Source organism: Cyanistes caeruleus, chromosome 10 (genome assembly GCF_971803275.1).
Source record: "Cyanistes caeruleus chromosome 10, bCyaCae1.hap1.1, whole genome shotgun sequence".
NCBI lineage: Eukaryota > Metazoa > Chordata > Aves > Passeriformes > Paridae > Cyanistes > Cyanistes caeruleus.
Window position 1 is genome coordinate 3,991,883 of NC_141710.1, and position 26,738 is coordinate 4,018,620.

Below are 26,738 nucleotides of genomic sequence, written 5' to 3' on the forward strand. Positions count from 1 at the left end.
GAAAAAAACAAAAAGAAAGAGAGAAAAAAAAAAAATAAAAAATGCAGGCTCCAAATTTAGCCGGATGCAGCTCCCACTGAACACCGCTCCATTGTGCTGCTGCTGCCAGCACCCCTTCAGCCCCAGCATCCTGGAGTGGGCACCACCTCTTTTAGTCCTCATGGGTGGGGATGCCACACGTGGCCAAGAATCACCCCCATGCACCCCAGGAGTTAATTAGCATCTTTATTGGAGGCAAGCTCACGGCGGTCCAGGTGTACACGGCAACACGTGCTACGCTACGGACACCATTCCATGCAGGCAACCACAGCTACACACACAGAGAGGAGCGGGCTGAGGCTCCCGTGGCACTGGGATTCCCCAGCTCTCAGGGGTCCCCCAGTGCAGCGCTGGCACCAGTGCCTAAGGGCTTGTTTGGGGATTTGGTTCCATCCCACGCACTTGGGATGAACTGGGAGACACTGGGGAATGGGGGGGATCAAGGCCTTGAGTGCCCCTCAGCTGCATGGCTTATTCCTGCCTGGAGCCAGGAACAGCTGGGCTGAAGTCCCAGCTTCTGTGGGTTCCTCTTGGGCTCAGGACCTTTGCACCATCAGACAAAGGAGGTCAGGAGCTGGCAGGCCCATTGAACCATGCCTTTGGCAGTGTGGGAGCAGATTGGAGCTGGGTCCCCTGGCACAGGTGGCAGGGATCATCTCCCTGGCCATCAGTCTGGGTTGGAGCCTGGCAGCATGGTGCTGGTCCATCACCATCCCACTGGCCCAGAGCAGTGGCCCTGGGCTCCCTGTGCCCTGCAGGACGTGGCTGAGTGTTCACCCCTGGATTTCAGCTGCTCTGGCACTGCCAGACCCAAAGATGCAGGCACAGGCACAATGCCCTCCTGCTCCCCTGGCTCCACCACCACTGACAGCAAACCACAGCAGAGACCCCAGTGCTGCTCTTTGCCCAGAGCCCAGCAAACTGTGAAGGGGGCAAGGAGCAGGAAAACCACTGCTGATCCCATGCAGGCTCTGAGACAAAACCCTGGGTTGAGGCTGAGTGGGCAGGGAAATGGAACCAAACCTGTTGACCTCGTGTGCTGCCATCCCACGGAACAACCCTGTCACCCTCCTGCTGGCAAAGCTCTGGAGATGGCAGAGGTGGTTTTTCCACCCTCCCTGAGTGTGGGGCTGAGAGGCACTGCTGCAACTGGCAATGGACTGGGGAAATGGAGGCAGCTGGTTCTTGGGACCTGGGGTTTGTTGGGGGACACCTTAGGGGACAAGGAGGAGGAAGAGGAGGAGGAGGAGGAGGGTGGATTTATGCCCTGCTGGTGGCACGTGCCTGTGTACACAGGTCACAAACAGTTCCCTTCCAGCTCACTGTTCACTCTGGAACAGGGATGGCAGCACCCTCTGCCAGGGCAATGCTATTGAATGGGGACCTGCAGCATCAGGAGGGACTGGGTGGGCTCTGGGAAACTGGGGAGGACAGGGTGACTTGTCCCAGCCCTGTGGCAAGGACACAGTGGGGACAAGCAACAGTTTCCCTGCCTGTGGTGACATCCATGGGGCACACACTGCTCCCAGCCTGCTCCCAGCAGCAGAGGAGCCTCCACTAGCCCCAAGGAAGCTGCCTGGGAGCAGGGCTGATTCAGGGTGTGGTGGTATCCTGCATGCAGGCCCACTGCTGGAGGCAGGGGGTGACTGCAGAAACAACCAGCAGTGCTTCCCATGGGCCAGTCTTGCCAACTCCTGGCTCCTGGGAGTACATTCAGACCATCAGAAACTCCTTGCATTCATCTGTTTTCTGGTCCCTGTGCATTCTGGAGAGAAGCTGCATCCCCCCCATATGTCCATCCATGCCACCAAAACCTGTGCATCCCCGTGGGCCCCAGCAGCCATGCAGACAGCAGATTCTGTGAGGCTCCTTGGATTTGGAGAGGGTTGTGGGGAGAGCTGGCCATACAGAAACCGAGGTGCAGTCACTCCCTGCAGCCCAGGAGCGTCAGAGGCAGCAGCTGTCACACAGGGAGAGCACCAGCCTGGCAGAGCACCTCAGGAGATGTGTAAAATTGCTGGGGACACTTCCAAGTGAGAAAAGCTTCTGGATGTCTGTCCCCAGGGTCTCCAGCCCCCAGCACAGGCTGGCAGGCTTTAGGAGAGAGGAAAAGTCCATGTGGAAGGAGGTGCCATGGAAGACAGCCAGCAGAGAAGGGAGGTGATGTCTGTGTCCAACCTGGGCTCTTAAAAAGGTGACATCCAGAGTCCCTTTTTCGTCTAAAGTTTGCTAAATAAATACATAAATATGAACACAAAGCCCAGAGCTTGGGCTGCTCCCCCAAAAATCCCTTTTTTTTTTTTCCCTTTCCCTGTAAAAACACAGTCTCCTCCCATCCACCCCACGCTTGTTCCTGTGCACTCTCTGTCCCCAGCCTGTCCCACACCTCGTGGCTCACTGGGCTGGCAGCAGTGGTTCTTTGCATCTCTCTTGAACCCCTCAGCACAGAGGTGAGTGGCTGAGATGGCTTCTCTAGGCTAAGGAAATAAATAATTTCTCCCATTGCAAGGATTGGGGGGCAGAAAACCAGTGCAGTGAGTCATCAAGTGGTCTTCAGGAGAATGATAAATAAATAAGTGGAGCTTAGCGCTGCCTCAGGAGCACATTGACTGGCACCTTGGCTGGAGGGTATTTAAATAAAGGGGGAAAAAAATTCCCAGTCCTAGTGCTGCTCCAGCAAATGTGCTCACGGCATGCCAGCCTCCCTTCTACCCCTTCTTCCATCCCAACTTGAGAGGATGCTTCTGGTGATCAGGAAGGAGCCTGCAAGACCTTCCCAGGATAAATAATCCCCACTGGGCATGGAGGGGGAGTTTGTGTCCCCACCACAGGATGGGGATTTGGGGACCCCTGCATCAGGCAGGTGGCTGGGATGCTGAGTGCCTCCAGGTTGTGGATCCTGGGATGATGCTTTAATCCCGAGCTCGGTTTCTCCTCCTCAGGAAAAAGAAGCTGCTCTTCTGGGGGGGGCCCAGCAGCATGGGCACCTGGCTTTTATGTGTAATTTTGACCTAAAAAGAAGTAGAAAACCCCAGCTCAGTAAGAGGGTCCTGAGCCCTCCCAGGCACCCTCCAGCCCCAGGACCCTCAGGAGTGACCCTGTGGAGCTGGGAGCACCAGGGTGAAGAGCTCTGGAATCATGTCCAGGTAGTGCTGGGATGGGAAGAGGATTTCTCCTTTGTGCAAGAGGAGAAATGGCAGGGGACTCTCCTGCAGCTCCCCCCGGGGGGAATGCTGCCATGCCCACCCATCAAGAAATGGGCACGTCATGACTCCAGGGCCCTCACAGGCACAGAGGCACAGCTGGTGGGGCTCTGTGGCCACCCACCAGCGAGCACAGCTCCTCCTTTGCCACCAGGAGCCAAGGCTGTCCCACCCTGCTGCGCTGCCAGCCCCTGCTGCCCCATCCCGACATCCTGCCAGCCCCAGCCCAGCTTCCTGCCCCCTCCCTGGGCACTCACGGTGCAGGATGGCTGCATCCAGGGCTCCCCATCCACCTGCATGGGCAGCAGCTTGGATGTCCTGCAAGGCACGGAGAAGAGAAGGTGACACAGGTGTCAGGTTTTGCTGCTGGTCGGGCACTCAGCTGTGAAGGGGACAAATACCTGATGATGACAGAGGAACACTGGGCCAGTCTCTTCCCTGCACTCTTCAGCCCCGTGTAGATCTGCCCCATTTCCATGGCGCCTTCCAGCCCCACCACCTCCAGGAGATGATCGCTGAGGTCTGCAAGAGAGAGGAATCTGAGCTGGTCCCCCATCCCCCTGCCTTCTGCCCCCATTTGAAACCTCAGGGCCAGCACACAGGGCTGCTGGCTGTCCTGAGCAGATTCATCCAGAGGGGATTTATCCTGGTGTCCCAAGACCACCAAGCTGTGTGTTTCCAGCGCTGGGCAATGCTGCTATCCAAGGAGCAAAAGTACTCCTGGTCTGAAACAGCACCTACACAGTGCCAGCAGCAGATCCCCACCAGCCCTTGGACTGTTTGCAGTGTATGAAATGATGACACCCCTTGCCTGGGTGCCCTGGCGTGCTGCAGCTCCCCAGAGGCCAGCACATGTGGCAGAATATCTGGTCAAATCCCAGGGTATTGCCTTTTCCACAGCTCATCCTGCTCTTCCGGACCACCAGCGAGGACACCTGACAGTGGCACAGCTCTCTGCTTCAGGGTCCCCTCTCACATACACCCCCTGCTACCTCTGAGAAATTCTCTGAGCCTCCCATGCCCTCTTACCCACCCACAAGTGGGGATGTCCCCAGGGTACCAACCCCGCTGTCCCCTGCAGCCCCTTTGGGACTGCCTGGCACTCCAGCCCTCTCCCCACTGCCTGCTGCCACTGGCTCACACAGCAAGGGACAGACAGTGACAGTCTGGGATGTGACACTGCTGTTCTGGCAGCCACATCACAGGGGGCTGATTCCCACCCCAGCCCCAGGCTGGGTGAAACACCCAGGCACCCAGCGTATTTTGCCGGCTGCTTTCTACCCCGCTACTTCCCACTGGGGAACGCTGCAGCACTTTGGGCTGTCCCCACCAGTGGAGGTGAGGTACCAGCTGGGCTCAGCGTGGGTCCTGCTGCTCCCAAACCCCACATCCAGCCTGGCAGCGCTGTGCTGGAGCCTGGGAAGGTCCTTACAAAAGCCCTTGGCGCCAGCTCTGCGGTTGGGTTCCAGCTCTTCCTCTGCCGTACTGTGGGCTCACCCCGGCACACCAAAAACACAGAGCTGGTAACAACCCCTCCAGTGCTGTTGCTGCAGAGCTGGTGAGTGCCCAGTGCCCCGTGCTGACCCTGCACTCCCCCCTTGCCCTCTGCTCACCCTGCACACAGAACTTCAGCTCCTTGGCGTCGGTGACCACTGTGCCGGGCGGCTTCTCCGGCGCCTTCTTGCCCAGCCGGTTGTACCCACGCTGCTTCTTGGTCTCGCCCCACAGGTTGGAGCCCCCGTACATGCTGGGGATGTTGAGGACGGCGATGCCCTCCAGGGATGTGGTGCTCAGGTCTAGCAGGGTCCCGTCACACTGCCGGGCACAGGGGCGGTGTCAGGGGGGCTGTGCCCACCACATGGAGCTCCCCTCGTCTCCCCACCAAAGCAGCGCGGGTCCCTGAGCACAGAGTGACGCTGCATGGTCTCCAGGGGGCACGGGCAGCTCCAGAGTGGCTGGCACTGCTCTCTCCCCTCTATTTCCATAGGAGTTTTACTACAGGTCCAAAATGGCAGTTTCAAAAAAGCAAATCCCTGGGGGACCACATAAAACCTTGGCTAGACTCGGTGCTGTGACCCAAAAAGGGAGGCAACACCACCTTGACCCTAAAGCAACTTCCACCCAAGGAGCTCCAACACTTGCTTTTCCCCTCTGTCCTTATCCAGACTGACTCCAAAGGACTGGAAAGTTTGGCTGCCCAAAAAGTAGCTCAAAGCAGTTTGTCTTCAAGTGCCATTTGGAAACTAGAAATAAGGCTGGAAGGAAGTTAGGGGAAGGTGTCAGAGGGAAAAATGTTGGGTTTTGGAGAGCAAACCACAGTGCAGCACACAGAACTGGCATTCCAAGCTTTGCTGTCATGCAGCAGGACTGTCTCAGATGAAAATTCCCTGTAAAAGTTAAAATATCCATTGCCTGCAGCTTTCCCACAGGATTGAAAGCAACAGCCATGGAAATGGATTTCTTAACTTCAGATCTTCTCACGCTACCCAGACATGGATCCCCTTCCTCAATACATCTGGTGAAAGCAGCCACTTTTCCACCCAACTTGAATTTCTATATAGCATTCCTATTTTCCTTGAGGCATCTGCTCCTTACTTGCCACTCTGTGCTTCAGCAAATCCCAGCACAGCCTTTTCCTTGCATTTTGGTGATGCAAAAGCATCTCTGCCCTCGCTTCTTGTGCTGAGAGGAATGAAATGGGCTAATAAGCCCCTTCTGTTGCTCCAGTTCTGGTTGTTTTCCTTTAACAAAGGTCTAGAGCTTGTTTTTACCCCCCCTTGGTCTGTGCTGAGGACACCAAGCCCGGATATGTGGGGCTGGGCGCTCACACGAGCGAACGCCTCAGTGTGTCAGATCCTTTCTGCCTCCCTGGTGCTGCGAGATCTTATTTTTAGCCTCACATTGAAAGCAAAAAAGCAGGAATCTTCTGGTTTGGGAGGGAAGAGCTGCCTCTCCAAGGCTTGGAAAGGATGTTAATCCTCTCGTTCTCAATACGCCTTAATGATATTGTGATTTGTAGGAGGAGAAAAGACCTTAATGCTCTGAGCAGTGATACCAAGCCAGAGGGCTCTGATTCCCTGTGGGATGGACACAACACACCTCGAGCACCATCCCCAACCACAGGCACCTTTCCCACCTGCCAGCAAGGCAGCGGGTGCCAAGCCAGCCACAGTGGGATGGGAGTGAGCTGGCTGCCAGGAGTGCAGGATGCTGGGATGCTGCAGGAGCCCGTTCCTGCCCACAGCCGCCCACGCCTGCCCACAGCCGCGGGCAGGAGCCATTCTCCCCCCAGAGCCCTCCCCAGTCCATGCCAGGGAGCTACAAAGGGCCCTTTGAGCAGGGGCAGCTGACGGCGTGCTGGCAGCGAGGCTGGAAGGAGAAATTTGCAGCTGGGGGAAAAAGCAAATTCATTTCCAGGAGTTGTAAGGGGAACGAGTGCCAATTTCCAAAACAAAACTGCTATTTCTCTGCAAGGCTGACAGTTGCCTGGGAGCTGGAGGGAGGACAGGCGGCTGCTTTCAACTTCAAATGCTGCGGGATTAACGCTTTCTTGGCACTGGGCTCAGCTGGTGGGGACACACACTTGGTGGGGAGCGCCCTGAGAAGGAATGGGGGACACCTCATGCCCATCTCCAGCAGCATTCAGTTCCACAAACATGGACTTTTATCCACCCTGGGACACTGCTGCACGGATGGGGAAGGAGGTGAGACGGTTGTGATGCTGGTCCTGCCCCTTCCCACAAGTTTCCAAGGGTGCAGCTACCCACTCCAACCTTTGGGAAGGGAAGAAACTCCCTGTATAGAAACAGGCATCAAAATCCCTCTGCCCGTGGCCACATGCCTGCAGGGCCAGCTCTGCTCCCTGCCCACCACCCCTCACCCACCACCTGCTCCGACTCCCACCACCTCTTGCAGCAAGTGCTCTTTTCTCCCCTCACCCTCCAGCCTAAGTTATGAAAGGGTGGATTATCCAGAAATAGGGAGAGACGGAAGTTTACAGCCCAAATCCCCAGCGCAGAGAAGTGACAGCGCTCTTAGCAACCACGGGCCCTCCTCCCAGCTCTAATTAAAGGCTGTTTCCATGTCATCCAATGAGGGCTGGGAGCAGAGCAGAATTTACAGGGACAATGTTCCAGGCATGCTCTCAAATGCAGCTGGAGGTGGGGAATACAAGGTTATTCTTCTGCCCACAGCTGGCTGGCTTTGTAGCAAGAGCCCTGTGGTGGAGTAGGGGGCACCATGCCCTCCTGCCACAGTGAGGGGTCACAGCCACGTGGTGGTGGCACCCTCTCCCTCAGACAGCTGAGGGATCCATGGGCAACGGCTCCAGAAAGCCTTTGTGCCATGGCTAGAGCCAGGGACCATCCCAGGAAACCCACCTCAACCTCAACATAGTCATGAAGCTTCTTGCAGGTGGCTGCAAAGGTCTCTGATGTCCCGAACTCGAAGTACCACAGCTTGTTCTTCATCCTGGGGTACAGAGACGTGTCAGTGTCCCCCTTGGACACAGCCTCTTGCCCCAGTCAGCAGCAGGATGGGCTGCCAGAGACTGTCTGGAGCTGCTGTGATGGGGACACGAGCCATGGATGAGGCACAAGCCATTGTGGAGAGGGACCTAGGGAGCTGTGTGGTGGGTCAGGGGTGTGTCTGGGGGTTGGGGGGGTGTCAGAGGGTGGCTCAAGCAGACCTGGCTCCAACACCCATCAGAGGGGGAGGATGGGGGTGCTGGGTGCTCCCCAGGCATGGCATGAGCTGTAAAGAGACAGGACACCCTACGGAGGGGATGTTTCATACCTCAGCAGCCTCCCAGCACCCTGCTAAGCAGCCCCTGACCACAGCACATTCCCTGCATCGGCTGCTGAGCCAGGCTTTGAGGGGGAGCTGTAAGCTGTGAGAGGCTGGAAGCCAAGAGGAGCTGAGCTTGAGGGCAGAGCCAGACGCTCTGGCCCACTCAGGGATTTTTCTAGCAGGTATTTCTAAACCTGGGGATGAGGGTCACAGGCCACAGCTCCTGCTGCCATTTCCATGCATCCTGAGCACAGTGGGAACGAGCTGCGACCTGCTGTCTGCCCTGCCCTCCCTGCCTGGCCTGCTCCTGCCCGTCCTGGAATTCCATACTAATTATAAAGCATGAATGAACCTAACTGGGTGTGTGGCCAAGTTTAAACAGCCTGATGCACCACGTGGGACTTGAAGAAGCCTCCCAAACCCCCACCATGCCTGGTCCCGGACCCCCACCACACCAGGTTCGTGCCCTGCCTGTCCCCTGAGGTTGGCCAAACACCAAACCCTCCTGGTGTGATGCACAGCAGTGGCAGGGAGTCCCCCACACCCAGCTCTTGGGGGGCCCTTGGGAAGCCCTCACCTGCTGTTGAATTTCTCAGGGTGTTTTTCTCGCATGATGTGAAAGCGGTGGGCGATGGAGGCGTCCTGTGGGGGGCACAGAGACATCAGGGGCACAGCAGAGAAACAGAATCCCCACCTTGTGCCCCCCTGTGCCCCGTGGGGTGCTCAGCTCTTCATGCTTGTCCCTGTGGCACAATTACACGTTGGTGTCATTGATGATGACATTGATGGTCCAAGGTGATGGAGGGACCCTCAGACAGGCTCTTCCCAAAGCTTGTTAGGTGAGACATAATTAGTGCACTTGGCCTCCTTCCCTCAGCACAGGGGCTCTGCATGGAGGGGATGATGAGAGGGGAGGAAAGGCAGCCAGTGGAGCAGTGGGGTTCTGGGGACACCCCAAGACCCTGCACCCTGACAGCTCCCCTGGCAGGATGGCAGCTCTCCTGAAACTCATCACAACCTCTGCTTATGCAGAGTGGGGGTGTTTAAGGCCGACTTAGAAGCTGTCACCAAATGCCACCTGCATTAGCAGGAGCCTCTGTGAACCCAGAAGAATCCTGAAGTGCTGCAGGTGAGTGACCCGGGCCATGGTGGCACCCCTGGCACAGGACAAAAATGCTGTGAGCTCCTGGGAAGAGAAGGGCTTTCCCCAATACACTCCTGCACTCAGGACTGACCCCCAGCACTGGGAGAAACCCCCATGGCACAGGGCTGTCACCCTCCCCAAGCTCCCTAACCTCTGTAGGCCAGGAAATCATGGGGGAACATGGGTCCAAACACCAAAGCAAGGCTTTGCTGATGTCTTGGCAGGTGGGGTGTCCTTGTCTTTGGGATCCCAAACTTCCCTGAATTCTGTTCAAGCTCCTTTCACATTTGCTCTTGCAACATTCCCATTGGGAAGACAGAGATCTCATGCCTGCTTATGTATCTTGGTGCTGCCTTTACAAATGACAATAAAACCAGAAAAAAAAAGTCCAGGAGATGGAGGGAGGTTGGGAGTGTGAGCAAGGAGGAACAGGAAGGGAGAAACCAACTCCTGCCCCATGGGACTCACCACCCCAATGGAGAAGTAGTTGTTGATGATAGTGGATGGGATGGGATCTCCGTTGGCCTCCCTGTCAGTAGGGATGATGTCTATGTGCCAGCGGTCCAGCATCACCTCTGTGCTGTGCTCTATGTCCTTCAGCACCTTCATCAGGTTGCCTCCTTCATAGCCTGGAAGGGAAAGAGGATGAAAGAGGACCAAGGGGAGCACAGCCATATCATAGCCAGGTGCCAAGCACTTGGGGGCTGCTGCTATGGCACATTCTTACAGCAGTGGCAGAGATTTTGGCTAATGGCAGGGCTCTCCAAATGGAAAAGCTTGGGCAGGACTTGGCTGCAGAGAAAAAGCAGTGGCTGCTCTTTTTGGAAGGAGTTAAGAGTTAGAGTTTTTGGAAGGAGTTAGAGGTACTTGAGCTCTGAACTGCACCCCAGGAGTCCTCCCTGCCCTGGGGGTGGCCACACTGAAGGGTTCCCAAGGCCAGCCAGCCCCGGGGCGATGTCACCTGTCCTCACCTCCTCCCCAGCGCAGGCACCGTGCGAGGTCATTGCCCGTTCCCAGGGGCAGGATGGCCACCGGTGGGTGCTTCACCAGGTTTGCCTTATCTGCAGTTCAAGGGAGAAGAGAAGTTTGGGGCTGATAAGGCTCATTCCCTGCTCCTCTCCATGTCCCTCCTCAACCAGCAGCCTGGAATGATGCTGCTGGCAGGATCACCACCCCACTGTCACTGGGGGGATATGAGGAATCTCTGGCAGACCACCAAGGATGAAGGTGGATGATGCTCTGCAGGAACACAGCTGTCCCTTGCTCACCTATGCAGTCCAGGATCCAACCCACCGTGCCGTCCCCTCCGCAGGCCAGCACACGGAAATCTGGAGTGTCCCGAAAGAAGTTCAGCCTGGAGAAAGCCAGGAGGGACAGGGGGTGATGTGGGACAGCAGGGCCCGGTGGGAAGGGGCAGAGGATCACCCGCAGCAACTCCATACCCTGGCGTGGGCCCGCCGCGGTCCAGGTTGTACACTTGGCGTGGGTTGAGCAGGTAGTGAAACTTCCTCAGGACCCTGGGAAGAGACAGACATGAGGAATGCCATGAAGGTGATTCCCACACCAGGAGTGATGCCCAAGGGACCAGCAGCCCCCAGCCCCAGGAGAAGCTGTTCCCAGGCAGGACCCCACCTACCTCTCCCCTTGCCTTCCTCCACTCTTGGGGTTCACAAACACGAGGAGTGGGTGTGTCCCGGGCTGAGGGCTGATCTGCAAGGCAGAAAACACAGCTGTGAGTTCCTGCCTACTGCTGAGGTCAGTGGCAGAGGTCACCTGCAGCCCAGTGCAGGAACCTACCTGCAGCACTTGCCCATCCACTGTGGTGGAGTTGAACTTGAAGCCCTGGCTGTCCTCGGGGCTGGTGCTGGCAGGGGAGTCACTCTCCGACCGTCGGCAGTGGGACTGCCTGTCCTTTGGGGAACCGAGGCATGGATGCCCAACAGTGCCTAAGAGGCAGTGCCAGCATCCAGGGGAGGCAGAGCAGCCTCAGCAATGCCCTGCTGGGTCCTCAACACTGGCAGTGAGGAGGGGGACACTTACCAGGACAAGGGGGACACTTACCAGGACAACTGGGCAGATGTAGGATGGGAGCAAGATGTGGTCCTGCAGTGGGCCCCCATCACACTCTGGCTTCACATGGGAGGCACACTTGTTGTGGAGCTGGAGGGGTGGGAGGAAGGCATGTGGAACAGAGGACACCTGCCCTCTCCTGCTCAGGAGCCCAGAGCTGGCCGTGCAGGTGCTGTGGATGTGCCCCAGCCCCGGTACTCACCGTGACTTGGCACCAGACACAGTGCAGGCCAGTGATGCCCTGGTAGCACTTGATGCTCTTGTGACACCTGTCACACTTGGCAGGTGAATTGCCCTCGATCCAGGTGTGCTGCATCACCTGCAAGGCACGGGGACACTGTGGCACAGCAGCCACTGACCCGCAGGCATCTCCCTCCTGCCAAGGGTGTCCATCAGGATTTTGGAAGCTTGTCCTGCAGGGATGCTGTTGATCCAATCCAGCCCCTTGCACAGGCTTTTGCAGAGCCACAGCAAATCTTGGAGCTGGGGGTTATGTGGGTGCCTGGGGACTGGGATGGGGTGCATCCTACAAGGCTTTGGATGCTGGGAATGCCCGTGAGCTGCTGCCCAGGATGTGAGGAGCAAAACTCAAAGGAAGAAGCTGTAGGGAAGCAGAGCAGGAGACCAAGGGGCCTGGACACCCACTGGCTCAGAAATGCACCAGCTGCCTACTCACACTTGTGTTTCTCTTGGATTTGACATAGGTGCTGATGCAGGAAGCAATGTCTTTGGACACACACCTCTCATGGACCGTGTACTTGCAGACTGGTGAGAGAGAAAAACCATAGAGCCACATTTAGGTTTGAAAAGCCCTGTCACACCCTCGAGTCCAGCTGTAACCCCAGCACTAGCAGGGCACCACTAACCCAAGTGACACCGAGAAGAGGGCATCACTCCCCAGCATGGGAGCTGCCCCCTCCCCACTCAGCCTGCAGCACCCACAGGGCTCAGCACTAACAGGGACCAGTCCTCCCTCCCCAGGGCACCACTGGATGTGGCAAGAGCTATCAGTCTGTGAGTAGAGCATTCTGGCAAGGGTCCAGGACTCACAGGAGCAGCAGAGGCCCTGCTTGCGGACCCCCAGCAGCATGGTGCGGCAGAAGTTGCAGTAGGCGGGTTTCTTGAAGTGCTTCAGCCTCCAGGCATGTTGCCCATCATCTTTCACGTTCTGCAAGGCAGGAGAGTGGAGGGTCAGGGGGTCACTCCTCTGCTGCCAAGAGTCCCCTCAGCCCATCATTTCTATCAACTTTTCATCCCCTAAAAACTCCATGGTGTTTCTGGGACTTTGCTCCCAGCAGGATCATGGGCTCCCCCTCTTCCCCTTCTCCCTTGGTGCTCCCCAGAGCATCCCTGCCACCTCATCCCCCTGGCCATGTCCCAGCTCCCACGGACCCTTTGCACCGCCCAGCCACGGAGAGGATCTTGGCAGCTGACAGCAAAGTGACTCCACATTTGGGGCCGCCACTGCCACCATGGGGTGACAAAAGCACAAACCTCTTCATGGTATGAGTGCTTTGCAGGAGCCAGTTAAAATTCCCTGCTTTCTTGATTTTTTTTTTCTGCCAGAAAGCCTGTCCCCCACCCCACCTCTGCCAGGGAACCATGGTTACCATAAGCAAAACCATCTTTCCTTGCAAATTATTACCTGATGGCCAGGGATGCACTTGAAAGAAATGAAGGCCAAAAGGATTAAAAAACAAGACAGAGAAAAAAAAAGGAGGTCCCAACAAGCTCACCTTTGCTCTTTAAACCTCACTCTACAAGAGGAGATGCCATTTTAGGTACTCGGGTTTTGATTAAATGTTCATTGAACTGGAGTGTGCTGTGATAGCAAGGGGCAAGCCCAGCCTGCTTGGGCACAGCAGCTGGCAGTGACTGCAGCTCAAAAATGAGCTTGGAATGGTTTGGGGGGTGAAGGGGGCAGGGTGGAGGTGTCAGCAGGGGCTGGGGGCCAGTGTGGGGCTGTGTGGTGCCATAGGAGTGCGTGGTCTGTTGGATAGGCTGGAGCAGGTGCCTGCAGGGACACTCACTGTCTCCATCCCCAGAAGGACCAGCAAGGGGATGGTGGTCATGCCACCCCGGATCCACTCCTCCAGCGTCACAGTCCCATCGTGGTTGTAATCGATCTCCTCCATCATAGCCTTCAAGATCTGGGGGAGGGACGAAATGTGGTGACACAGAGGTGCCAGCCAGGGCTCTGGCTGAGAGCCCCTGCAGCTGCCCCAGCTGCCTCCAGCCCCAGCACTCACAGGCTTCAGCTCAGTGGAGTCCCACTCCAGGTACTCGGCCACGTGCACCATCTGGTTGATGATCCGATCCAGCTCCTAAGCACAAAGCAGTGGCCGACGTCAGAGACAGCTCCAGGCACGAGCAGAGTGCACAGCCCCAAAACCCCAAGGTCTACATTCCCAAGTGCCTATGGCTACCCCAGTCCCTACCCACATGGGAACACCCCAGTCCTCAATGGGTGCTCCTTCTTTTGTCAGGCAAAAAGAAAATCTGAATTTCTATCCTGAAAATCTGCAAGAAAATCTGTAATGGGCTTTCCTTGGGAAAAATTATTCTGATAAACCAGATTTTATTTGCAACGGGTTTCAAGGACAATACCCAAAGAACAAAGAGAAAACATCAATAGGAGAAGGAGCTGTGCACGATTTCTTTTCTTCCCTGAAATACCATGACCTGATGCAGAGCTACAATTCTTGGTGGGTGGATTTTTTTCTTGCTCCTGCTGGATGCATGTGATCCCCAACTCTGCAATCCAGCTGCTGCTTTCCTCCTCCCTTCCCATATCCCTGCCCCTTTTTGGAGCACCTCACCAGGGCAGTGGGCACCCTAACAGTGCCCTGCACGTTTCCAGCCCTCTGAGCACCCCCTGATTTCTGTCCCGAGGGGAGGCTCACCGAGCTGTCAAGAAGGCCATTTCCATCGGTGTCATAGAGGCGAAACATAACTGGAGGGAAGAGAGAAGCTGCTGATAATTAGAGCCCAGCCCCAGGGCACTCTGGGGTGCTCCAGGCTGCTGGAGCTTCAGGGTGGGAGCAGCACTGCGCTGGCTCAGCCAGGGTGAGATGTGACCCCAGGCCTGTGGAGTATCAAGGCCCCTTGGCCAGACACAGGCAGGAGCAGAAGGGGAAGACAGGTGGTTTTCCCAAGGAGCATCCAGCCCTGCACCCGGGCAAAGCCCCCTGAGCCCCTGGTCTCCCTCTCCACACAGCATGGTCACACTTACACTCCAGCTTGTCTTCTGCTCGTCCCCTCTCCAGCAGGGACAGGTAGCAGACAATGTCCTTCAGGTGCACCACCTGGGCCAAGGGGGTGGGAGGAGGAGGTGGGGTGGCTTTCAGGGAGCTGGGGCCTTTCCGCAGGCTGAAGGGTAACCTCTTCTCCACGCCCCTCGTGCCTGTGGGCAGGGAGAGACCACACACAGGGATGACTTTGGACCAGGAATTGTCATCAGGTGGGACATGGGAACCCTGGGGCAGGGACCCATCCGGCATGGGACCGGGTGACACCTCAGGGCCAGGGCTGGGACCCAGAAGGGACACAGGAATGGGCATTAAAAGGGCACTTGGGGCTGGAGGCACGAAGCAGATGTGGGGCTGGTGCCATCACAGGCACAGGGCTGGACACTGAGGCCACTCAGTCCTCGGGGTGCAGACTCCCACACCTCCATCACTGCAGCCACGGGCGGGGTGAGCAGTAGGAGCCCACAGAATCGTGTCCTGCTGGGAACAAGCACCGACCCAGAAGGAGGGAGAAGCTCAGTGGGCAGCAAGGCAGCTTGCCAGGGTGCCAGGACAGCCCATGCTCACTGATGGCCGTGCTAATAGCAGGAGGGATGGTCCTGGCAGAGGGGCCCTTCCTCGGGGGCTGGCACAGCCATGACTCATGGGCCCATTTCCCCCTCCCTACAAAATGCTGCCAGGTAATTAAGACATTGACTGATGGGGGCTCTGTGGGATGGGATCAGTAGCTTCAGGTTGGCCAAGCAAAGGTGTCGAGATGCCAGGAACCCAGCAAGTTTGGGAGGTCACTGCCACCATGCTGGGGACCTGAGCAGAAAATGGGAGGACTTGTCACTGCCTGTGTCTCCCTGTGGAGCCCCAGCCAAGCTCACCTGGTGACTGAGGGCTGAGCAGAGACCCAGAGGAGATCTTGGAGGAGCCTGAGGAGTTGTGAGCAGAGGTGGTGCCAGTGGTGGATTTCTGGGAGGATGATCTGGACCAGCTGGGGGAGGCATTGGGGATCGATGCCAGGGTGAGGGATGCTGGCTGTGGCTCAGCTGTGTTGCTGTGGCCGCTCTTGGGCTCGGGGGTGTGTCGTCCCAGAGCAGTCCGAAGGGTTTTCCCATTGATCCCTGCAAAGCAGACGTGCCCAAGGGCAGTGTGACACAAGGGTGTGTCTGTGCCCCTTTCTCCAGGAAGTTCCTCCAGAAACTGGGGCTGGGTGCTTGCCCTGGGTCTTCTCTGCTAGCCCCACGCCTCTCCACTCTGGCATCCCAGCCCCAGGGCTCCCTGAGGGGCACCACACCCTCCTGCCTGGCCCAGGAGCTCCCAGCAGTGCTCACACCCCTGGATGATGGACACCACAGTGCTCAGGACCAGACAGGGAGGATGTGGTCCTCCATCAGCAGCCAGAGCTGGAGGAGGTTCTCTCCCTTTCCCTTTGCAATTTATAGTCCTTTCAGCAGATGTCTCCACAAGCCATGAATCCACCCAGGAAGGGCTGGGGGAGGCAGAGCTGGGTGCCTGGCACACACAGCCTGCTCTGGGTGGAGCTGAGCGCTTACACCAGTACCTGTGACAGAGGCACAGGCCACCTCAGCCTGCCTGGAGCTGCTGCCACAGAGTGACTCTGGCTAAAGGGCATCTGCCACTGCATCCTGGAGAAATCCCTGCCTGGAGCAGCACAGGGCTTGGGAACCCATCTGACAGACGGGTGGCCCCGATGCCACCCCCTCCAGGTGCCACCCCCCACCCTTCACTCCTGTGAGCAGCGTGGGAGCAAGCCCATGGTGCCACACTCCCCTGGTGTGCCTGGCTGGGTGGCAGGGCTGGCTCACCGAGGGTGCTGTGCTGTGGCACACTGGGGCTCTGGTGCTGGCTCTCAGGGGAGGCTTGGCATATCTTACGCTTGAAGGAAGTGAAGAGGTGCTGGCAAAGCTCCTCGGGCACATCTGCCTCCAGGTAGGTCTTCATGAAGAGGCAGAAGCCCTCGTAGTCGATGGGCTGGGGAGAGGACAGAGGAGGAGGAGGATGGAGGTGCCCCAGGCCAGCATGAGAGTTCATGCCCTGGGCCCCCCTCACTGGGTACATCAGCTGCACAGCCCTCCCCAAAACCAAATCCCAATGGTTGGAGGTAACCTAAAGGGACCCAGAGGCAGCAGGGCCAGAAATCCCCAGGGCCAGTGAGGCTGAGCCAGGTGAGCAGTGCTGGGAGCAGGGACAGCAGCTGGGGGAGCAGCAGGAAAGGGCAGAGCAGTGGGACCTTCCAGCCCAGCCTCAGCCCTATGGGGACTGTCTTCCTCCTGAGGACTCAGTGCCTCCTCCTTCCCTGCTGGGCATTGTCACTGTGTGAGGACAACATCTTCTCAATGGCTTCTGTGGCCCCAGCTGGAGTGAGGGTCCTGTGGTGCCCTGGAATAACAGGGTACCTTTGTGCCCCTCCTTGCTGTGTTCAGCACACTGATTTTTCTCATTTTGCCTTGATTCTACTGATTACAGCCCCATGGAAAGGCTCTGTCCTGCTGGCACACTAATAGATGCCTCTGGAAGCACCGCTTGGAAAATATAATCCCAGCCTTCTTTGGAGGAGAGTGAGAGGGCACAGAGATGTCCCATCCCCATGCTGGCCAAGTCACTTGCTTTTAGGGGGAGAGTAAATTGCTCCCAGATTCTGCCTGGCAAGGCAATGCCCCAAAAAGCTCTCAGCAGGACAAGGTGGGATGGCCATGCGGTGGGCACAGGCCGGGGATGGCCAGGGAATCAAGTCCTGGGAGCAAAACCATGGGGAGAGACGGGGGCCAGGCAGGCAGCCCTGCCTTCTCCTGGCTGCTTCCAGCTGGGGGAGTTGGGCTGGGGGAGCCTGCAGGGGGCTGGCAGCTGGCAGCAGCACAGAGGGACAGCGGCGGGCACAGGGCCGTACCTGTTCGGGGTTGTACCTCGAGAGGACGCCGTCCCCATTGAACTCCTCCAGAACATCCTTGAGCTTCTTGGTGGAGTCTGGGGAGACAAAGGCGCCCTGTTGAGCATGGCCCCACCGGGCTGCCCTCATCATCCACCAGCAGGATGGTGCAGAGGGGTTTATCTGCTGGATATACAGTTTCTGGATCCTTCTGTGCCTGAAAGAGGCCACCCACGCCCTGCTTCCCCTTCCACATTCAGAGGGCAGGGCAGATATGGAAAAGTGGCCTGGGAGTTTTACATATATAGAGAACTTCCTCCTACCAGCATGAAAATAAACACAGACCCAGAGCAAAGCAAGGAAAGCATGGAGCACACTCCAGTCCCAGCTGCTCTGGTGTGCTGAGCACACCCCTGCAGGGCCAGCCATCCCAGAGGATGCTTTAGGCTGCCCACTGGTATCTCCAGGAGGTGCCAGGAAGGAGAAATAGAACTGGATTCATAGAATCATGGAATCATTTAGGTTGGAAAAGCTCTCTAAGATCATCAGGTCCAACCATTAATGAGCACAATCGTGTTCACCACTAAGATAGAAATGTCTCACATCTCCATGGCTTTTAAATACCTCCAGGGATGCTGACTTCACCACTGCTCTGGACAGCCTGTTTCACATCTTGACTACCCTTTTGGGGGAAGAAATTTGCCTGAATATCCAATCTGATCCGCCCCTAGTGTAGCTTGTGGCCATTCCTTCTTGTCCTATCACTGGACTGGTCCATGCAAACTTCCACACAGGTGGTAAAGACTTTCCCTGGCTGAGAGTCCTTAGGACTGGAGTGTCTGGAGGGACATTCATCCTTTCAAAATAGATAAAAAAGGGAGAAGCAGAAAGAAAGATTAAGGTGGGTGAATATTCATCCCTCAACTTCACACACATCTCTGGGTGTGTGCATTTAAAAGGTTCTCAGACACAGCAGCCCTGTTAATTACTGTGAAATCCTCTCTCCACATGGGGGCTGTGCTGGCTCTGATGCCCCCAGCCCTCTCCTGGGGACAGAACTTGTCACTGGACCACAACTGTCTGGGATGTCTGGGGCACTCAAGGAGAGGGATCCTGGCCTTCCTCACAGGATACCCAAATCCTGTTCCACAGGGAACATCCTACAGGGGAGGAGGCAGCTGCCCATGCTGCAGCCTTGCTGGCCACACTTTGATTAACAAAACAGAGATGCCATCAGTGTTCTGAGTCCAGCATTACAGATGGTGTTTTATGGTCTGTGATTCAGGAAAGCAAAGCCCATCATCCTCCAGAGATGAGATACTGCACACACACACCTCTGCCTGCTGCCTTGCCTGAGGTCTCTGGCTGGTGGGCAGGAGCACAACCCCACTGGGGAACATGAGGAACTTGTCCCCAGCCTCACCCTTTTGATGTACAGTGTCCCTAAGCACGACCTCAGAGAGCTTCATGATGTCCCCTTTGCCTCTCAGCCACCTCCCATCCAGCCTGCTCACCCCAGGGTTGTGCAGAACAGCACTCTACACCCTTTCTCTCTTCTCCCTTCTCCCTTCATCCTGCGGCTTTCCTGCCCCACCCTGCCCTGCCCTCAGCACCTCCATGGGCTGCACCGCTTCTCCATCAACTCCATCAAAAAGCACACCGACACTCCAGCTCTCAGGACCTCAAGGACCTGGTTTTAGACCCCTGGCCTTTGCCCAGGCTCTCTCTCCAGCTTCTCCCAGCTCCAGGACCCCTTCGGTGCTGCTGCAAATCTCCTTTTCTCGGCAGGAGCTGCAACAGAGTGTTGCTCTGCAAAAGCACTAAGGAAAATTACTGCAGAGGGCTGGCAGCCCAAAGCACGCTGTGGAGCAGCTCCGAGTGTTTGGGAAAAGCCAGTCTGTTTTCCTGGTTGGCATTTCACTCTGCTAAGGAACGTGGGAGCCGGCCGCCTTCAGACGGACTGAGCCGTGCTCACGTGTCCGGCCCCCGGAGCTCAGCTAAATCCTCCTGGGCAGGCAGGCGTGGGGACCCCAACAGCTGGGGGTAGAGGCCAGGGACTTTTCCAGCCTCTCCACCCAAAATCTAAGGGATCACCAGGTTTTCCAGGAGGACACTAAGGAAAGGTAGGATACCAGTCCAGCACAGATCATCAGGACTTTTCAACCTGCTCTTCCAGTCCCAGAAGGGCGCACGGGGTACTCACAGTCCGTGTACTGCTGGAGCTGGGCAAACTCGGTGGGGCTGAGCGAGATCCACGTGCCATCACTCATCTTTAGGCAGCAGGGATGAGGCACCAGCCGCTGCCTCCGTGCCAGGCTCGGTGCCACAGGTCCCAGAGAGAGCTCGGTCACGTCGGCACGGCCCGGGGCACCGGGGGCTCTCCCACTGCTGGCATCACACCGCTGAGCCTGTGAGAAGCCAGCCCCAGAGCTTCAGGGCACCTGGTCAGCACCTTTCTCCCTGGAGGGGACAGAAAGAGAGGAGGGGGTCAACAACATGGCCCTGCTGCCATGGGGGCATTCACCTTCAGTAGCGGGGTTCTGTGGGAATTTCCCCACTTGGAAATGGGGTGCCAGGGTGCTCTCCCATCCCTGCTCCAGGGAACAGAGTGTGTGGGCTGCAGTGGAACAAAGGAAGAGCACAGGGCACTTCACAGTGTGAGCATTCTCAGGGCTTGGTGTCCCTGGGGAAGCTCCCACAGCCTGGTGGCACCCACAGCAGCCACAACTCTCGCTGGCCAGAGGATGGGGCTGACAGAGGTCAAGCAAACACCTTGGGCAGGGAAGGGAACTTGTCATCCTCAGCATTTCCCAGGGGAACCCAGCAAGGGGAGCAGAAGGAAGAGCACGATTATTTAAAGAAGATCCAAAAACTGAGGCAGGGAATACAAGAGAGTAGAAACTTCCAGCTTACTCCTGCACCTTCAAAGCTGGTGTTTACTTCCAGAGAATCACTGTAAATGAAAATCTGCAGTCAAAACTGGATGCAAGGGAAAAATCTGTGCCACAGAAACACCCTGACCAAAGGGCCCTCTCCAGCCCACCCATTCATAGGCTTCAAAATGTATTAGATTTTTTCATTTAACTGAGTTGGTCATCAAGCAAAGGGCAGTATTTGGAGGAGGTGGTTTTTCTCCAAGAAGTTTGATCTCCATTTTAGGGTTGTTTCCCTGATAAATGTTGGCTCCCAGTTTCCACCAGGCTGAGCTGATGGACTGGAGAAAGCAGAGCAAGGATGAGCTGGAAGAGATCACAGGACTTGGGGTGATGCTTGGGGAGCACCCACATCCCCCAGGCAGCTGCACCTTTCCATTCACAGAAAAACAACTTTGATTAAGATGAACAACTAATTTTGGGGAGCCATCGGGTCCCACATGACACACCAACCCCACTCAGGATCTCCAGGGACATGCACATATGATGGGGGTGCACCAGGAGCAGTCACTTAACCCCTCATCCTCAGCACTTTGCTCACATTTCTGTACTAATGCTATTTTGGCTTTATGTTCAGCTGCTGAAAATGCTCCAGGAAGAGATGTGGTCCCGGGGGCAAAGCCTGGTGTTGGCAGAGGAAGGAGCAAACCCTCTTTGGGGCTGTGGGGAGGATGGTGACCCTTGAGGAAACAGCACAGGGCTGAGCACCTGCCCAGAAGGTTGCCAAAGGGTTTTCCAGCTGCAAGGAGTGACTGCACCCCAAGAGAGGAGCCCACCAAACAAACCCTGGCTATGCATTTGCTAGAGCTGAATGTCACAGCTCTCCTTAGTCCTGTTCAGGCCTTTCCCCCCAGGAGAACAAAGTCACTGGGGTCTTGTTCCACCCCTCCATGGGACTTCCTGGCTGCTTCTGAGGCTGCCTGAAGGGCTGTGGGGCTTGGGGAACCCACAGGATGCTGTTCCTGCCCAGGGGTTGAGCAATGGCAGTGCCAGGACAGGGAGCTCTGTCCCAGGGCACTCATGGTGGGCCAACATACAATCCTGGGGAAAATCTCACCTTCCCACCCTCACTGGGGCCCTGCAGCCCCAAGACTACTCATCTCCAGCCTGTGACTATCCCAGCTCATCCCAGCAGCTCTCTGTCCCCATGCCACCACCTGGGGACAGGCTGGAGGCAGCAGTGGTACGGCGAAGGAAGAACTACCCAATGTCTTCCCACACTGGCACTGGTTTTGTGGGGATCTTCATCCTGATGAAAGCACAAGAACATGGTGTTTGCTCCTATCCTGATGGGTTTGTCCCAAAGTACCCCCTAGGCTGGTCCAGAAGAACTCAGTCTGTAGGAAATGCCCAGGAACACACACAGACTTCATGTTTCCTGGCAAACAAGGCAGGATCAGATCAGAACCTCTTTTTTATCCTAAACTTATCCAAGGAGAGACTGAGACTACAAAACTATCTAGAAGAAAAGGCAAAGGGGGGGACCTGTCTGGCTCCAGCTCCCTGAAGGAGTTTGGGGAAACTGAGCCCTCTCACTACAGAGGAGAGGGAAACAAAAATATCCCTCATTTCTTTTAATGGCAGGTGACAGGGCAGCACAAAGCACCAAAAGGAAAGCAAAGCAGAGCTAATTGGGCCATCCCAAGGGGCTTTCCCCCAGCAATTGCTGGAATAACACATGCCACTTCTGGCACATCAGCCTTGGATTTCAGGAAGGGCAGGAAAAATCCTCCTCAGGAATCCAGCTGCTCCTTGTTTGGCCGCCCTCTGAATTGTCAGCGGCAAATTATGTTCTATTAAATCAAATTTGCCTCTCGCTAAAAATAGCTCCCTACTAGTGTTACAAATAACACCGGGTTACCCTGCCTGAAGGCGCTCACCGGGACACGGCCCCTCTTCCCTGCCACGCCTGGGCACCGGCCTGGGCACGGCCTGGGCATGGTGTGGGCATGGCCTGGGCACGGCCTGGGCACGGCCTGGGCATGGCATGGGCATGGCGTGGGCATGGCGTGGGCATGGCCTGGGCACCGGCCTGGGCACGGCCTGGGCACGGCCTGGGCACGGCCTGGGCATGGTGTGGGCACGGCCTGGGCACGGCCTGGGCATGGCGTGGGCACCGGCCTGGGCACGGCCTGGGCATGGTGTGGGCATGGCATGGACATGGCCTGGGCACGGCCTGGGCATGGCATGGACATGGCATGGACATGGCGTGGGCACCGGCCTGGGCACGGCCTGGGCACGGCCTGGGCATGGCGTGGGCATGGCCTGGGCATGGCGTGGGCATGGCATGGGCACCGGCCTGGGCACGGCCTGGGCATGGCGTGGGCACGGCCTGGGCATGGCCTGGGCATGGTGTGGGCACGGCCTGGGCATGGCGTGGGCATGGTGTGGGCACGGCCTGGGCATGGCATGGGCATGGCCTGGGCATGGCCTGGGCATGGCCTGGGCATGGCATGGGCATGGCGTGGGCACCGGCCTGAGCACGGCCTGGGCACGGCCTGGGCACGGCCTGGGCATGGCGTGGGCACGGCCTGGGCATGGCGTGGGCATGGCGTGGGCACCGGCCTGGGCATGGCGTGGGCACCACCATGGGCACCGGTGTGGGCACGGCCTGGGCACGGCCTGGGCATGGCCTGGGCATGGCGTGGGCACCGGCCTGGGCACCGGCGTGGCTCAGGGAGGCTGGCAAAGGATGGACTCTGGGGGCACCTCGGAGCCTCCCAAACCTTCCTTGGGGGAATAAGCAGTGCTGGAGCCCTTGGGAAGCTGCAGGGAACGTGCTGCCAGCCGCAGTGAGGACAGAGGTGCTGCCGGGAGCATCGATGGGTGCAGCTCCGTGGGAGCCAGGGCTGAACCATGCAGGGTCTGATATGCACCAACAAGGGAAATGCCAGGCAGGAGTTAACCATGGGCCACCTCCCAGTGGGAAGCAGAGCCTGGATGTGTGGCAGGATCAAGGCACAGGCAGTGGAATGCGTCGATATCCCTAAGAAAGGGCTGTCCGTGGGCACCACCAGTATTCAGGGATGGGGGGACTCCTGGAAGCAGCAATGGGATGGCAGAGGAGTTGTTTTTCCAGCCAGACATCCCTGTCAGGTCCCAGCTCCTCCATCCTACAGCACAGTGCTCTGGGGATCACTGTGGGGTTGGGAGGGCTTGTTCCACTGCCACCCAGACCCCCAGGACCACAGCTGATGGGGACCTAAATGTCCACACTGGGGCAGGAAACCAGAGACAACGGGTTGGCAGCTTCCAGGTGCCTCCAGCCTCAACTGGCTTCACAGGAACGTGTGGATGGGACTGCAGCACATGCCCCGCAGGAGATTTCTGCTTCAGATGCCCTTTGGGAAGGAAAAACACCAACTCCTTGAGCTGCAGGAGGTGGCACGAGGAGGCAACACTCCTGCTGAGCGCACACACACACGTGCAGAGGCTGTGGCTCCCTGGCAGCAGAGGGACACAGCACGGCAGGATGCTGCGCTCTTCCCTGCATCCCTGCCCGGGCCTGCAGAAGCCACAGTCACGTGCAGCATCTCCTGGGGCAGAAGCATGGGCAGGTCCCTGCAGGAATGGCATTTTCCAGGCCTCCCCCATCATCTTTTGGAAAGATCAGCCTATTTTTGTGTTGGATGGGGAGAGGCCCCTGAGGCGGTGGGTGGAGTATAAATCCCTCCTGTCCCACTGCAGCAAACAAACCCCAACCAAGTCACGCTCAAACTATTTTCTGCAGCAACAGGAGAAGGCGCTTTTCTGCATTTTGCCAGCCCAAGAGGACACTCAGGCTCGGCTTTTTCCATTCTCCAAACCTGTTGCTGACTAGACATTTCCCCTGACCCTTTGACCACCCACCCTCACGGAGCAAGGCACGCTGTCCAGGTACATCCCCCCAATTTTGCTCAGGATACTGAGCACCCTCGTGGCACGAGGGCGATGAAAGGCGCTGGCAGGGATGCCCGGAGCATCCGTGCTCTCCCCAACAGTGACACAGGGACAGGTGGGTGGCTGTAGCCAGCCCTCCAGCCCCAGGGCTGGCTTGTGGCTGTACCAACTCTCAGATGGGTGCTGGGAGAGCTTGGCTCAACCTTGTGACAGCAGGGACCCGGCACAGCCTCCCTTGGAACTCCTGCACCTGCCAGGGCCAGGAGAGCTCGGCTCATACCCCAGAGACACCAACAACTTCCTCACTTACTCCTGCTGGATTTTTAGAGAATAATTGTGCTGGCTGAGTTCAGAGCAGACTGGATCTGAGCTAGGATACCTTCAGAGCAAGACCCTTTCAAACCAGACCTTGTCACACGGAAAAACCCTTTCCCACACCAGACAGGGAAGCAAATGCTGGCCCTGCAGCCCAAGGACCGGAATCCTCCTCAGCATCCCACCTCCAGCACCCTGCACCTATAAGCCCAGGGCTTCAGGACACCCAGCAGCCTGTCAGACGGAAGCCCTGGCTCTGTCTCTGCAGGAACCCTGTGGCCACGGGTCCCGTGGGTTATAACCACACCTTGTGTGAGCCAGCGCTGCTTCCTGGTAGCTTTGAAATGCGTTCTTCCCTTTCGTTCCCCAACACAACCTGCACAACAAGTCACATCCAGCCCCCTTTCACAGACCAGCCACACCGAGCACCGCCTCGGTCCTCCCGTATTCCAAAGCCAACGACCCCGGCAATTTTTACTTAACTAGAAAGACACTTAACGAGCTTTTCCGGCTTGGCAACACACAGGAACAGCTGGATTGGGCTGTTCTGCCCGGCCAAAGGACGGGTGGTTTCACAGCCGGGCTGAGAACCAACACATGCTGAGACACCAGTGAAGGCGGTGTAGCCCCCTGGGCTGCTTTAGGGGCTGCTTGCCATCCTCCTCACGCTGGGGACAAGGGTATGCTGCCCTGTCCTTTTCCCACCCTTCGGGAAGCTTTTCTCAGGAGTGGAGACACGCCTGGGATCCCCGATTCCCCATCCTCAGCGCTGCCCCGGTCCTGCAGAGCCCGCAGCGCTCCCCGACCCGCTGGGGAAGGGCTCAGGGCTGGCCCGGGAGGAGGTCGGGGACTCCGGCGGAGCAGACGGGCTCCTGTCCCGCCTGTGGGCTGGGAGATCCCGCGTGGATCGGGGGGGTTTTCCCACTGACTGGAAGAGGCGAACCCCCAGGCATCCCCGCCCAGCCCCGCGTTCCCCCCGGCCGCTGTCCCCTTACTTGGCGGCGGCAGCGCGGTGCCATGGGGCGCTCCGGCGGCTCCGGGGCTGGCGGTGCCCGCAGCGCTGCACAGCCCGCCGGCTCCGGGCGGGGATGGGGGGATGCGAACGGGCCCGGCCCGCCCCGCCGCTCCGCCCGCCTCCGCCGGCACCGCGAGGAGGACGAGGAGGAGGAGGAGGAGGAGTTGGAAGGAAGAGCCCGGCGGCCCCGACCGCGCCTCCGCCCCTCCCCGGGCCCGGGGCAGCGCCGGGCAGCACCGGGGCGGGAGCGGCCCGCTGCGGGGGCGCTGGGAGACGTGTTTCTACGCTGAAACTCATTTATGATGAGTTCCCACCTCCCCACAGCTGCAGGGTTTTCCCCGCTTTCCGATGACCACGCACTCTGCCCCGCTCACCGTCCTTGTCCCCGTGCCTATCTCCATCCCCAGCCTTAACCCCATCCCTGTCCCCATCCCCTCCCACTTCCCCATCTGCGTTCTCGTTCGTGTTCCAATCCCCTTTCATGTCCCCATCCCTGTCCCCATCCGTATCTTCATGCCATCCTCGTCCCCATCCCGGTCCCCATTTTACTCTTCCTTGGGCCTTCCCTCCCCCTACACCTCGATGTCTCTGTTTCAAACAGTTTCACCCACAGCAAAGGTTGCTCTTTCCTCAGGAACAGAACAAACCACTGAAAACAAACAAACAAAAAATGCCAAAACAGATAAAAAGCGTTTTTATTTTCTTTCCATGACGCGTCTGCCTGCCTGCTTGGGAGTGACACTATTTCAGGCATGTCTATTATTTATGTTTCGCTATATTTATATTAATTAGAGACGTGATCCATGCACGTAGTTCTCCAGCTTCAAAAAAAAGCAGGAGAAGGGGACTGACAGCTGGGACTGAACTTGCTGGAGAGAAGCAGGAGCAGGTTCTGCAGCTGTAGCTGACTGTGCACCGGTCCTAGATGATGTTCCTGCTCTACACAGGGGATCTCTCCAGTCCCAGATCCACTTTCCCTCCCTCTCTTATGGCTGGGACCCCAGAGAGATGGGTTGGGGCTCTTGGCTGGGATGCTGAGAATGACTGAGTCCCCGGAGCCACACCAGTTTTAGGGAAGACAGAATCATGGAATAATTTAGGTGGGAAAAGACCTCTAAAGACTGAGTCCAACCATTAACTTTTGATGGTGGCACTTGTCATCTGTGCCTGGGAAAGAGGAGCATCCTTTCAAGGAACCAGCTGGTCTCTGATGAAGCACAGAGAAG

The 26,738-nt window shown here is 57.5% G+C and overlaps 1 protein-coding gene across 14 annotated transcripts; it reads right to left on the reverse strand.

The window, feature by feature from the left end:
• Positions 1–211: 211 nt before the first annotated feature.
• On the reverse strand, positions 212–25,661 carry LOC111933739 (diacylglycerol kinase beta-like). 14 transcript variants are annotated; one of them, XM_086843521.1, is made up of 27 exons: positions 22,699–22,729; positions 22,525–22,635; positions 22,184–22,279; positions 19,574–19,830; positions 17,392–17,468; positions 16,310–16,475; positions 15,365–15,604; positions 14,477–14,647; positions 14,148–14,197; positions 13,494–13,568; positions 13,275–13,394; positions 12,295–12,412; positions 11,921–12,009; positions 11,447–11,563; positions 11,236–11,334; positions 10,972–11,085; positions 10,811–10,884; positions 10,617–10,691; positions 10,443–10,528; positions 10,146–10,235; positions 9,643–9,803; positions 8,608–8,672; positions 7,622–7,712; positions 4,856–5,057; positions 3,644–3,764; positions 3,500–3,560; positions 212–3,050 (listed from the first exon to the last, which is right to left on the reverse strand). In XM_086843521.1, the coding sequence occupies exons 4-27, from the start codon at positions 19,638–19,640 to the stop codon at positions 2,952–2,954; spliced, it is 2,628 nt and encodes an 875-aa protein (XP_086699647.1). In that variant the 5' UTR covers positions 19,641–19,830; positions 22,184–22,279; positions 22,525–22,635; positions 22,699–22,729; the 3' UTR covers positions 212–2,951. The 14 variants fall into 14 exon arrangements, with proteins under 14 accessions (XP_086699647.1, XP_086699651.1, XP_086699652.1 ...); XM_086843525.1 differs by having other exon boundaries at positions 22,165–22,235; positions 22,502–22,613; positions 22,666–22,719; XM_086843526.1 differs by lacking the exons at positions 22,525–22,635; positions 22,699–22,729 and adding an exon at positions 22,869–22,965 and having other exon boundaries at positions 22,165–22,235.
• Between the last annotated feature and the right edge of the window lie 1,077 nt (positions 25,662–26,738).

What these genes read in the sequence shown, in the direction of transcription:
- LOC111933739 (XM_023933484.2), bottom strand. Translation starts at nt 19,640, where the DNA reads ATGAGTGATGGCACGTGGATCTCGCTCAGCCCCACCGAGTTTGCCCAG. An exon ending in GTGTCTGGTGCCAAGTCACG is followed by an intron (nt 11,335 to 11,446) that starts GTGAGTACCGGG and finishes CCACCCCTCCAG; the next exon opens with CTCCACAACAAGTGTGCCTC. An exon ending in CCTGAGAAATTCAACAGCAG is followed by an intron (nt 7,713 to 8,607) that starts GTGAGGGCTTCC and finishes TCTGTACCCCAG; the next exon opens with GATGAAGAACAAGCTGTGGT.